The following is a 13,406-nucleotide window of genomic DNA, read 5'->3' as shown; positions in this document are numbered from 1 at the left end:
AGCAGTGTTTTGAATCTTAGTCTCTCACAGCCTTGGTGACCCTCTAACCAATCAGCTATCCAGTCTTCTGAGGTTAGAATCTGCCTTTTCATCAGAAAATAAGATTTTGGTTTTGGTTTGGTTCAGAATAAGAAAATGTTTCAGAATCAGGAACTTTCTTAGCAGGTTTATTCTCTCGTATTAGTATTATTCTCCCAGATTAGTGTTATTACTGGCTATAATCTCTCAGATTAGTATTATTACTGGCATTATTCTCTCAGATTAGTATTATTACTGGCTATAATCTCTAGTAGAGGGTAGTGGAATTGATTTGCTGCTCTCAATTTGTTTTACTTGGCTTACAGCAAAGCAGTTGCATAGACAATTTGTCTGTGAGGTTGTCTGTCGACTTGTTCTTGAAAAGCCACGTCTCCAGGTAAACAATGAGCAAATATTTTTGCATTCTGTCACATCCTCTGTCTCTTAAAAGATGTACCTGCATTGTATCTAGATTTTCTTCCAAGAGATTTGAAAAGATTAGAGTATCCTTTTTATGATTATCTTTTCAAAACTATGATGTGCATCAAATATAAACAGTTACCTTAAAAGTACCCCTCCAGCCTTTCTATTTCACTTTTATTAAAGTTTGCACAGTTCTTGTGCTTTCCACAATCTTTTTGCATGTGTCGGGAGGGCTCCTCTGAATTTTTATGAGTTCATATATTGTGATCTTGTTATTAAAAGTTCTGGTCAAGGTGATCTGTTCCTATTTCCTTCTGAATTTCAGGAGAAAGCAAGAGGATTGCAGTTGGAAAACTTGATTATTTTCTCACTCAAGGCAAAGGGAAGAGAATAATGAGCCTGACTTCAGGTTACATGAGGACAGCACATTTAGCAGGCCTGATCAAGAAAAGGGAATACACAGCAGAGTGTGAACGTCTGGGAAAATACTCATATCTAACATCACCACTTAAAACTACTCTGCTCAGGCTGTGTGAACAGCACAGAGTAGCAGATCACTCAGGAAGTACAGTTCAGAATTTTGTAGCTTCTCCTGGTCCCTTCTGATCAAGAGACACTGTATCACCTCTCAAATTGTAGAATGGTGCCTTCAGTTATCCACAGGAAAAAGATGGGTGAAGAACTTACTTCATTAAAATGCAGTGAAATGCAGTTTACTCTCAAGGCTGATGATTACAGTTGTAAATAGAGTTTTATTTTGAAGGATGCTGGTTGACTTTTGCTCCATTCAAATGAGAATTTTTGTGCTTGATAGAGGAAGAAGGAACCAAATATATATTGAACATGAAAATGGAAGAGAGTCAAAGACTGAAATGGGGAGACAAAGATACTACACATGACAGCTTTTGACAAAGGCAGATAAGCTATGCTGCAACTTACCCACAGTGTTAGGAAAAAATGGTTTCCTCATCACCGTCTTCCTTTTACTTTCTTCTTGAAAGATTGTCAGCTGATGTTGTACAAATGCTATATCACTACCCTTTGTGTGCAAGGCAGGGCAGTCAGGATTCTCTTTGGCTGAGCCACTACCCTGTCTTTGTAGATGGCAAATGTGGATTGTTCTGAGCACATGAAGCTGAAAAGATCTCTGCTCTTTCAAGGACTCATGTCGTACTTGCATTGATCCATCCTTCAAAGCTCATTTCATAATCTCCCGTGCCTGATACCCTAGTACCCATATGTTTGGCAAGGTTGAATTTCCTGACCATACTTTCTGCTCCCACTTGAAAATTTATTCTTTAGCTCCACCTCCTGGCTCTTGGTCCATGGAAAGGACGGTTCTCAGGAATCACAGAGCTTCAAGAAGGGATTGGAAATATTCCTCCTAGTTTACAAACATTAGTGTAGAGGTGTATGTGGGGAAATTCTAGCTGGGGTAAACGGAATTTGTTGAGCCCACTCATACTGGCTTTCCACAGAGGCAGATCTTTTGGTGAAGAGGTGGACAATAGAAGATGGGGCTCATAGTTTCTGCTTTTTTGTTGGGCTTTTTGTTTCTCAACTGTGGCAGTTTCGATACATGACAGACATCACGAAACGGTTTTTCTTTATGACTGTTTTTTCTCTAGTACTTCCTCAATCTCATGGGGGTGGGGATGTACAGAAGAAATCCTCTGACACGGAGACATTACAAAAAAGGCCTTGTAGAGGACTCTTGATTCACGCAGGGAGAATTGCTTTGACTGTGTTCATCCTACCCAGCCAGGAACTGCCCAAGAAGTGGAGGAATAGAACTTAGCCATCTGGTTTTAAGAAGCAGAAAACCATGTCTCTTCCCCGACAGCTGCGAGAAAAGAGGTAATGTTTCTCTCCCTCCTACCACCTCCCCAACAGCCTCCATGTGACTGTTACAATCTGTTAATTTAATTTGGATGCAAGCTTCTTTGATGATTCTAAAAGGCTTCTTGTTATTGTAGCTTCCAAACTATTAGGCTGCTTGGTGTGGAGCAGACCATTTCTTAAGTTGGAGTGGACTTTCTTCTTTTCGTGGGGAATATTCACCACCTATGACAATAGTGGATCATTGTCCTCTTCATAGCTGCAGTTTCCCTTTTACCGGGGTTTATGGTATGAGTGTTTCTGATATGACTAATTATATCTCTTGATCTCCATAACCACATCCCTCTTCACAGTAAGTGGTAGTATTTATGGTGTTGTGGGTGGTGCTGATTCATGTCATTCTCTTCGTACAGCAAGCTATTGCAAGGCTTTGCATCATTACTTCAGCCTTCCAGATGGGCTACACATTGTGGAAGCCCCTGCTTGGGATATTCTCCTAGCAGAATAAACTGAGCCAACTGCCATGTTTTTTGTATTATCAGAATATTTAACATTACGTCAGCTTGGCATTTCTTACATGATCCTTTTTAAAGTTTCTCTTTCTCTCTACCTCTTTTGTTATCCTTTTTTCCTCTTTCCTCATTCTTGGTCCTTTTTATGTAAGTGTTAATATAAATACCACTCTAAAAACATTGAGTTGTAAGATTGAAGCAAAGATGAAATTTTCTTCTGTGTGTCAAAGATGTTGTACCAAGGAGAAGGTCCCAGAGGAAGAAGCACCTGCCAATCCATGCTGTTTTATTGTGTGGACAATATAGACAAGAAACATAAGAGTGTGGTCATATGGCTGCTCTGTAGGTGTTCCTGCAGGGATCTTTCCTTCTCTCTTGCTTCAAATCCAATACTTTCTAGGATCTGCAAAGCTTATTTTAACCTTGCCCACTATCATGTGTTCTTTCACACATTTTTGACATTTTCAAACTAGTATCTTTGTGCTTGCTTCATGTTATCTGCTGTGACTGGGAGGTTTCCCTGTAAATATTTGCTAGATTACTTGTTCTTTTTTCAAAGCCTAAGAGTCTGCTTTACTGTGTTGTCTACAAGAAAACTTGACAATATTTTGACAGCTGGTACAGGCACCACTAGTTATGATATAGACCAATACTATGTCTTTGTTTCTTTGCTTTTTTTCTGTTTGTACTTATCCTTCTGTTGTCTCTTTTCTTATATGTATAAGGTACATTGTATGCATCTCACACATAGAGCGTAAGCTTTTTAAGAATTAGCTTCATGCTGTCAGTTTCTACAGCACCTAGCACAACAAGCTCTTTTCTCAGAACTGTTTCCTATTCCCTACAGTAACACAGTAATAATAACACCATAAATCATGGTATATAATGATCTCCTTAGAATAAGAGATACTGCTGCAGAATTATTATTGTAAATTTACTAGATGCTGTAGGGAGGATTAAGAATGCATCCACAGTTGATCATATTTCTCAGGAAAAGCTTACCAGCTCAAGTGTTTCTTTTGTAGTCCTGCTACTCTAGCGAGCCTAGGAATGATAGGGATGTTTTTCAGGCTTGATGAATCTTCACAACGGTCACTGACTTGTGCTGAACTTATAGAAACTTGACATCTCAAGATCAGACCTCCAGAGGAAGATAATGACACCACGAGTTTCTAGCTTCTTGGTTTTAACACTAGATGATGTGATGTTGCCTAACTATCTTTGTTCTGTATGGCACAGAGACCTCCGAAGGCTAATGCCAGTATGAGTAATCTAAATCTTTTGTTCTTGCTTCACAGTGATTTTGACCAGCTTCCAGATGATGTACCTGTTTCAGCTAACATTGCAGATATTGAAGAGAAGAAAGGCTTTACTAGTTATTATGTAAGAAGGGAGATTTATCCTGTCTCTATACACCCTCATCTGTGACTGGTTTGGTTGTGGGAAGCAAAATGCAGTTAATATGGTGTAATTGCTTTTTGGCATGAATAGTTCTGTGTGGAGAACTCAGTGCTTCTTTTTTCTGGAATAGTCTATCACAGATTTAGCCTAAAAATTTATTGCTTGGGTGAAATGGGACAAAGATATCCTCTAACATTGCTTGTTTTCTAAATTCTTACCTAATTTCTGATTTATTTCCTGTTAGAGTGCTGTACCTTTGGTGAAGATAGTGGGAAAGGACTTCAAAGATGGTAGAAGGACAGGGTCATTATTCTATGGTACTGGCAAGTTAGGATGCTTCCATCTCCACAGAAGGTAGCATATTAATAAGTCATGAAAGAGCACACAGGAAGGGAATAGTAGGGAAGAGCACTATGAGATCTTCTGAGGAGGGATTTTGGATAAGACCGGCTCAGTCTGACTTCTGCTTTTGCTGGAGATACTGCTCATAAAACCTTCCCACTGCAGTATGCAGGTTTTACTGTAGAATATACTGATGTTTGATTGCTCTATCTTTATGTTTTCTGAAGGATCTGGCTGCAACGTGACTCATAGTTCAGTGCATGGAAATCATGACCTCCCTTAGAGCAAAGCAGTTTTGGCAAGAGATAAGAAATAAGTAGTGGTTCAAGGAGGTCAGGCCATATTTTCTGAAATTGTGTACTTTTTAAAGTCAAAAAGAAGTATGAAGGCCTTAGACTCTGAAAATCAATTAATTTAGATGTCTGTCTATAGATTTAGATGTCCAAAGCATCCTATAGTAAAATATTTGTATTTACTTCCTTAATGTTTTGTTTGTCACTGAGGGAAGGTGTGTAAGCATAGCATCTAGTCATTTCAGGTTTCCTTTTAAGACTATGTAGTAGAGAGCAGCCACAGGATCATGATCCATGGGAAAGCTGGATCCACACATATACCACACTGTTTGGTGCTATTTTGTTATTTCCTAGTACTTGAGTCTGCAGATGCATAACTGAAGGCTTGCTTTCCACTCTGCCCCTAAGACAATATTCCCACTACTGGAGCACTGATATCGTGTTCCTATTGTATGCCTCACTTTCATTTGGTAAGTGTTGATAAGTATGAACATCAGCCTGAATCCCTCTTCTCTGTTTCAGATGTTTGTCATTGAAGTAAAGGTTAAAGGTGGTGGCAGATACCTGATTTTCCGACGCTATCGTCAGTTCTATGCCCTGCACACCAAACTAGAGGAGAGATATGGGGCAGAGAGCAAGAATAGCCCTTTTACCTGCACCCTTCCCATATTGCCAGGTAAGTTGTCAGTACCAAATCTATGCATGATTAGCAGCTTTTTCAGCCCCAGCCTGTCCTAAAGAGTGCATTGTAGGGAAGTGGTTGTGACGAGGAACTAGTTCCATTGGCAGTCACTTCACCTGTGATAAGGTCCATTTAGAAACCTAAAATCCTTTAGAAAATATGTATTTTCTTGGAAATCCTACTTTCTTCTGATTGCTTCATTTCTCTGACAGCCTCCATTTTTTTTCTTCAATAACTGTCACAGGTTTTATATTTTCCAGGAAAAGTTTATGTTGGGGCCAAAAAGGAAATTGCTGAGAACAGGATTCCTATCCTAAATGCCTACATGAAGGTAAAACTTAAAACTAAGGTTGAGATTGCACCGAGCACTGCAGATACTTACCTCTTGAAATCAGCTAAGAGAGACAGTACTGTTGTAGTCCTAGGTATCTACTTCTCTCTTTGTTTTGACTGAAGACAGTGTCCACACTGTGGGACAACCAGCAGTCCTATTCCCCAGATTGTTCAGGCTCTAAGATCTGTTGGAGTATGCAGTTCACAAAGGCTTACTTCCTGCCTTCATATATAGATAGATATCCTTACAAAAAAACCCCTAAGACGTATGAGAAAATGGTGAATCTCCACATGTTGCGTGAATATGGAGTTGGTATGTGCACCTAAGGGACTAGGAGAGTGGGGTGGGCTGCTGGCTGTACCTGCTCTACAGTGAAGATGCAGCCAGTAGCATCAAGGAGAGAAATTTTTTGCGTGCAGGTTAACTGAAAACCTGACTTTAAATCAGTAAAAGTGTGAAGCACTAGCCAAGACTTCAGTACTTAAGATTGCCTTCTTTCCACAGTCATTCATGTTCTGAAGGGAAACACAAAGCGCAATTTACTCCTTCTGCAGTAAATCAGGCACAAAAAGAGTGAAGCAATACATTAGCCAACTGGAGGAGTAAACAGGAGAAACTGTCAGCTGTTCAGCTGTGTCCTGCTGAGTGAGAAGGGAGAGGAGGAAGATTTCTGGCAGTAATGAATATCCTTCATGATCCTGTAGGTCAGAGAGGCATATTTGTTACATGTAAATAAATAGAGAATTGGTCTCTCCCACTGTTACACTCTGCTTCCTACTTGCTCTTGGCACAGAACCTACTCTGCCTACCCATTTGGGTGTTGATGGATGAAGAGGTACGACTGTTCTTCTACCACTCAACCTTTGATAGTGAACAGGTGCCTCACAGACTGAGACGACTTCGCCCACGGACACGCCGAGTGTAAGTGATTGGCATGTTTTTTCAGCATTGCTTGATGTAAGAGAAGCTGTCCAGTTTTGTGGGGAGAGAGAGATTAGGACCACCACTGTGTTTCCCAAGTGAATCCATGAAGTCCTAATATGAGGATCTTTGTGGTAGAGTGAACACAGCGTATTCCTTGTTTTCAGCAATCTCAATTTTCTGAAGTGGATGTGGTACTTGCATTAAAGGAAAAATCCAAAGTGAGAGTATAGCTTGCTTTTAAAAAAATGCTGCTCAGCTCTATCTGTTGATAATTCTTTAATGGCAGTATCTATTATAATGTGCAGAATATACAGGCCAATCTTAAGGACATAGGCTTGCACTACTGAAGTCAGTGTGAGTTTTGGCACTGAATTCAGTGAGATCTGGTTCAGACACTAAATGAAACTGAATATTTAATTTGTTACTGTCCTTTGTCTAAACAGGGGCCTGTCCTACATAGCAGCATTAACATCCCTTTGGAGAACTGCTAAGTAGATGTCATACTTCATTACCCTTCAGAGAAATTAATTCTCCTTTCAACATAACAAAGATGAACACACTTCCTTTTCACTTTCCTCAAACAGTGCAAAAACTGCATGCGTGTATGTGTTCCTGGATGTGTGTATGACGGCAGAGTTTGAACTGAATGTCATGAATGCTAGAAACAGGGATGCCCAGAAGGCAGAGTGGGGAGGCTGAGCGGTGCTGTGGAAGAGAGGTTGAGGATACTGACTGTATTGAAAATTCCATCTGTTCTCAGCAGCAGATATCAACCGATTGCTGCTGCTCTGCACTGAAACTGAGAGACCTAGGGCGATGTTGTTACATCCATATTTATTTACTTAAGTGCTGCACACAGATTCTCATGCAGTTTCTCCAGTGATCTATGGCTTGCCTGCCTCTTAAATAATGAAAATGTGGACACTGTACTACTGATCATGTAGTATTTTTGATGACTGGAAAGACATATTTACTTCCCTGTTGTCTCCTTTCTTTGCAGTAAAAGCATTTCACCTCAAGTGCCTATTTTTGACCGCATGGCAACACCACGGGCTGAGGTGAGTACTCTGCACAATCTGTCATAGGATAGGAGATTAAACTCTCTTTCACTTTGGCGTCTCATTGATCAAGTTGCCTTTTCCAATTAGAGCTTGGGGAAAGAAGGGAAAGTGAAATTAACACAGGGAAGTAATTGATTTTAATAACAGGGAATGAAACAAAGGATGGAAAGAAGTGTTCTGTTCCTCTTTACCTGAGTAATAAGAAGGTCCACTGTGAAGTCAGAATCACCCAAGGTTCAAAACTGAGAGACAACTTACTGCCAAATGGTCCACATTTACATAGTGATATCCATAAATTAAATTTAAAACAAGCGCAAGCTTCAGTCTCATTGACTTCAGCATATGTTTAAAAGCTTTGCAGGTGAGGCATCGTAGTATTTTCTGTAACATAAGTGTTCTACTGAAAAGTGCCTATACCCTAATCTTTTGCTGTATATTGTCTTGGTATTAAACACATGGAACTGCTTTGTAACCGGTACTTGTCTGAGCATGGTCTTGCTTCCTGGAACATGTGATCTGCCATGTAAGATTAAAAAAACCCATGCAAGTGCTTTGAGGTTTGTTGGTTTTGGTTTTTACACTGAGTATGGCAGGTCTTGGATCAGTCATATCTCCTGGGTTTTATCTCTGAATTTATTAATATTGAATATATCTACCAAAACTTTTCAATAGATGAAATGGCTTTTGACAGAGACATATGTTAAGTAGACATATATTAAGTAGACGTATGAACTAGCATACATCAACTGTAGCCATTGTCTTTTTTTTTTATTAGGAGAACCCTTGGCATTAAGAAGACCAAAAAAACCCATCTCAACACAGAATAAAGAACACCTTTTCATTTTTGCTCCTCTAAGAGTATTTAAATGGCTACCATGTTCTCTAAGGACAATTGGGGAAATGTGCATTTCTGATAACTTGGCCTCTTTAATTATTCAAGAACAGCTTGTTAGGGTGGTGGCATGTGCTTACCTCCTTTTTTTTTTTGCCCTGAAGGGGGCATCTAAGTTCCATTTTAACTACATGATAATTTCCCAGACATCCCCAAATCTCTCAGTTCAGCATACAGGCCTGATAGGTAGATGTAAAAACAACAGTTAGTTACCATTAAATTAGAACACAACACTTCTGCAATTTTTTAAGGCTCTTTGTGATATTTTTCAGCAAATCTGAAAGCTGTAAAACTGCAATCAGAAATAATACATATTTCTTAATTTCTCAGGATTTCAAGTTTTCAAGTTGTCAATTGTCTTCAGCTCTGTTGACTTACTTGATTTTAAGTGTTTTCAACTTCTTTATATTTATTTCTCTGGTGCTCAGTGTCCTGACACTTTAAGAATCCTAGCATGTAGCTCTCTGAGCTGTGTTTATCCTAGTGCTTTCACTACTTCTTCAAAGCATTTTTGTGTGTGCCGAGTAGGAGAAGAAATTGTGAGAACTTCAGACTACAGTCATATATATGCTCTTACCTCAGAAATACATCTGTGATGATGAAGTGCATATTATCATGCTGCTTTATGCTCTCACCCCAAGAACAGAACAGAAAGAAAGATTCATTTTTGTAGTTCTGTGAGTTAATAATTTCAGTGTTATACTTTCCATAGGCACTGTTTGATTTTTCTGGAACCAATAAACTGGAACTCAGCTTCAAGAAGGGAGACTTGATCTATCTACTCAGCAGAGTAAACAAAGACTGGTTGGAGGTAAGACTGCAGTAGCAGTACTCAATTATTAGCATACCTTGAAATATATGAGTAGAAAGGGCTCTCCTAGTCCTCGGGATGAGTCTCCTCCTTTCAAGGATAAACTGCATCATAATCAGGTCTTACTGTCAAGAATAAATCCTTGACTCCAAATTTGAAATTTTTTCTTTCCTTGATGATTTTTAGCTTACAAATTTTGTGCCCTCTAGACTTCAATTTTCATTTGCATTTGCTTCTGCTGGAATGTTTTTAAATTCTTTGGAAGTGATTAGAACACAAAAAGGCCACAGAAAGGAGATGGAAACTCCATTTCAGCGATTAATTGGTTTCTTGCCTCAGGGTGAGTTGCTGTATACTTCATGCTTCATACCACAACACACGTCAGCCTGATTAGAGAGAACTTGGGCAATGCAGCAGTGTTCTGAAAAAGGATGAGGAGAACATACTGTGTGTTTGCTGATATGATATCTCTGCTTGCTCAAACACCACAGCCTTTCTTGGTAACCATCTGACTTTCATTTTTTACACACTGTTTCACTCCCTTGCCTTTTATTTGACTACGGAATTGTATATTCTTTTTGTAGGGATGCCATCAAGTCACTTCCATAGCCTTTTTTTTCTTAATTATAGTAGAAAAATTCCTATGTTTCCATGGAAATTAATTGAATTCCAGAACTTATTGTATGTGGCCAAAATGGCATGGTTTTCTTCATTCTAACACCTCCTATCATTCCAGGGAACAGCTGATGATGCCACTGGGATTTTCCCATGTGCTTTTGTGAAGATCATAAAAGATTTACCACAGCAGGAAGACACAGTTAATAAAGTTCGCTGTTATTACCATGACGAGACTGTGAGCACTATCAAGTAATATGAAAAAAGTGTTCCAGTTTACTGCTGAAGAAATGCTGACAATTCTTTTTTCATGATGTGTAATGGTTAGGTTTGTTCTTGTTACAGGGATATCTCAGTGGAAGAGGATCTGAGCAGCATTCCATCATTCAAAGACCTCATGGAATTGATGAGGTACAATGCAAGCAGTTAGTTGTTTAATATCATTTAAACATTTATCAAGTTCCTTCCAGTCCTGCATTTTCCATATTGTACATGGTCATCACCATGTTTTGGGTGTGAAACACTTTTCAAGTGTCCTGAAGAAGTTGTACTTTGACTTGGCCCAGGGCCATCTGTGCAGACACTAGTCTGCCTTGGGATTGTCAATAAATATGGAATGCCACATGCTTCTAACTCAGTTATGGTGGGTAGAAGTTTCCATTTCTTGTCCTAAGACCAGAGCCATATCCTCATGCAAGGACCTTTTGTCTAATATACATCCTCAGGATGCAGGAGACCGCCTTCTAACACCTGTTAAACTGGATTAATCTAGTGTTGAACATCAAAACATTAGAATATCAAATATTAGTAATGGAATACCTGTGCTAATATTCTTCTATTCCTCAACCTGCCTTCCCCTCAGAAAAAGCAACCATAAGTAGGCAAAAGTGGGTAGTTACTACAGTCAACTCTTATGCATGGGAATTTTACCAAACTCATAGATTAATTGTGCCCTGCATATGGTGTTACTAGAAATGGCTCTTCGTTCTGTCAGATTTCTTAGCTTAAACACAACACAGCATGAATATGGCTGTATGATTTCTAGTACTAGCTGTACCAAGAATGCCAAGACACCCAAGGCTTTGTGTGGCTTTTAGCAGAATGAATTAGATTTCCAGTATACTGTTCATCATGAAGCACCTCACAGGCATTCCTTGATTTCTGGGGATCAATCCATTTCTTTTCTACCAGGCAGGAGTTTGACCAAAGTGACATTGTTTTGAATTACCGTGACCATGATGGTGATCTGATCCGGCTGCTCTCCGATCGGGATGTTGAACTCATGGTGTCTCAGAGCAGAAGAAGGCCCTCTGAGAAACATTTCTTCCCTTGGAAGTTGCACATCACTCACAAAGATGACTTGGGTGTCTATAACACTAGTCCAGGAATAGGGGCTACTCAAACAGTAAGAGCAACATAAGTGCTATATAGAGGTGTTCTGGTAGGTAACTATACAGTCCTTCTGTAATCCCTTTCTGCACAGTTTCCTTTAATAGACCTTTGAAGTGAGCTTGAAAAGAGTAATTTTCAGTAATATATTACCTTTCGATGTAAAAATCTGTACTTAGTTATCTTCTTCAGGTTTTTAGCACTCCTCTGTAATAGAAACACCCAGTTAGAGCAGAGAAAGTGAGGAATAGAGAAATCAAATCACTGGCCTTATTCACAAAGCAAGTCAGCATTAGCCTGCAATAGACGTGTAGTGTCCTGAGCCCCAAGACCTGGTCAAATCTCTGTTCTTTCTCACAGAGCTAATTATTTGTCCAGAATGTTTTCATAAGCTTTTTTCCTAGATGGCCATAATTTTATCTTCACTTCCTGATATGAAGGTTTGTGTGCCAGTTCTTATGAACGCGTTATTATTTCTGTCACGTGGAAGTCTGACTGGACATTCAGAGTTTGTTCTGGAAGCATCAAGAAAACTTCTCATATTTCAGTGAAGAAATTGTAGCTCACCTTTGCTTTCTTCTTTCCACTGGCCAATATTTTGAATTCAGTGAATCAAACCTAGTACACCGGTGGTGTTCCTCATAGATATTTCTGTAATTGTACAGAATACTTATTTCTGCATTCTGGAAAAATTTGTGATGCCTATTCAAATAGCAATTTCTTCTCTATCTTCTGCTTTCTGACACCTCATCAAAAAGTAGAACTAACAAGAAATTACTGTATCAGATTCTTCATCAAATAAAGTTGCATATGAGTTTATTTTATCAGTTTCTATTCAAAAGATTTTGGGGGGGTGGTGAATAATTCAACTCTTTTTTTTTTTTTTTTTTTTTGGCTTGAAAGTAAGATAATTTTGAAGCAGAGTTTGAATGTTACTTATTCAGCTTTCCATAAGGAGGAGTTCATTACTGATAAAAAATTTTGCAATAATTTTTTTAATGGTCATGCAATTAAAATATTTTCTTCTTGAACAAATTTACAGCTGCTTGTACATACAAGTTATATGTGTTTTACATAAATTGTTCAATACCTTAAATACTGTATTTTAAAAATATGCAGCCATAGTGTTAAAAAGATACCACCAAGTATAAGTATAATTGGTAAAAAATAGAAGTCAAAAGAGTTTTCAAACACAATGCTTTGGATTCAACTGTTAGTTTCTGTGGCATTAAGCTACAATTCCTCATTTTAAAAAATCTTTGTCCTTGACAAGCTGCTAAAATTTGTACAGACAAAAGAAAAGATTAACAAGTATCTGAAGGTACTAAGAAACAGTTAACTAATGATGCACGAATAACTAACCTGCCCCTCCCAAAACTGGCAAAATGTTTTCTCTTTTTCTTAGATGTTACCTCTAATGCCATCAGGTAACAATATCTTCAACAGCAACAAAAATATTTAAGGTGACCTATCCTTTAAAACCCATTTTTTTTTTCCTTTAAGAAGTGCTTAAGATCTTTAAGATGTGTTTTAAGATGTGCTACAGGTCATATTTACTTTCCAGGTACAAAGGTTCCACCTGAAGAACCTATGCATATTAAATTTCAGAGGTAGATAACATATATTCAGAAGAGACAGTGATGGAAGGTTTTAACTGACATTGTTTTACCACAATGTTACAAAATGTAACTTCACACTTCAAAGGCATTGTAGCAATGTGATTTAGGAAGTGAAGCAATATACAATGATAATGTTAGTAATCTTACACTTTGTGATGCATAAGAGAATGCATTGTAAGTTTGAAACCCAATTGGCATGCGTGGCCTGCAAAGCTTCTGGTGTGCAGGATTCCTTGTTACCTGTTCCTGGA

The 13,406-nt window shown here is 38.6% G+C and overlaps 1 protein-coding gene across 1 annotated transcript; it reads left to right on the top strand.

Moving 5' to 3' along the window:
• Positions 1-2,207: 2,207 nt before the first annotated feature.
• NCF4 (neutrophil cytosolic factor 4) lies at positions 2,208-12,355 on the top strand. The gene is made up of 10 exons (XM_074871261.1): positions 2,208-2,298; positions 4,091-4,175; positions 5,351-5,504; positions 5,771-5,841; positions 6,638-6,765; positions 7,769-7,826; positions 9,434-9,532; positions 10,269-10,399; positions 10,493-10,558; positions 11,339-12,355. The coding sequence occupies exons 1-10, from the start codon at positions 2,267-2,269 to the stop codon at positions 11,565-11,567; spliced, it is 1,053 nt and encodes a 350-aa protein (XP_074727362.1). The 5' UTR covers positions 2,208-2,266; the 3' UTR covers positions 11,568-12,355.
• The last annotated feature ends 1,051 nt before the right edge of the window (positions 12,356-13,406 follow it).

The sequence above is a fragment of the Strix uralensis genome, chromosome 5, assembly GCF_047716275.1.
Source record: "Strix uralensis isolate ZFMK-TIS-50842 chromosome 5, bStrUra1, whole genome shotgun sequence".
NCBI lineage: Eukaryota > Metazoa > Chordata > Aves > Strigiformes > Strigidae > Strix > Strix uralensis.
The sequence above is the reverse complement of the archived record's forward strand: the minus strand, read 5'-3'. Positions and strand labels throughout refer to the sequence as shown.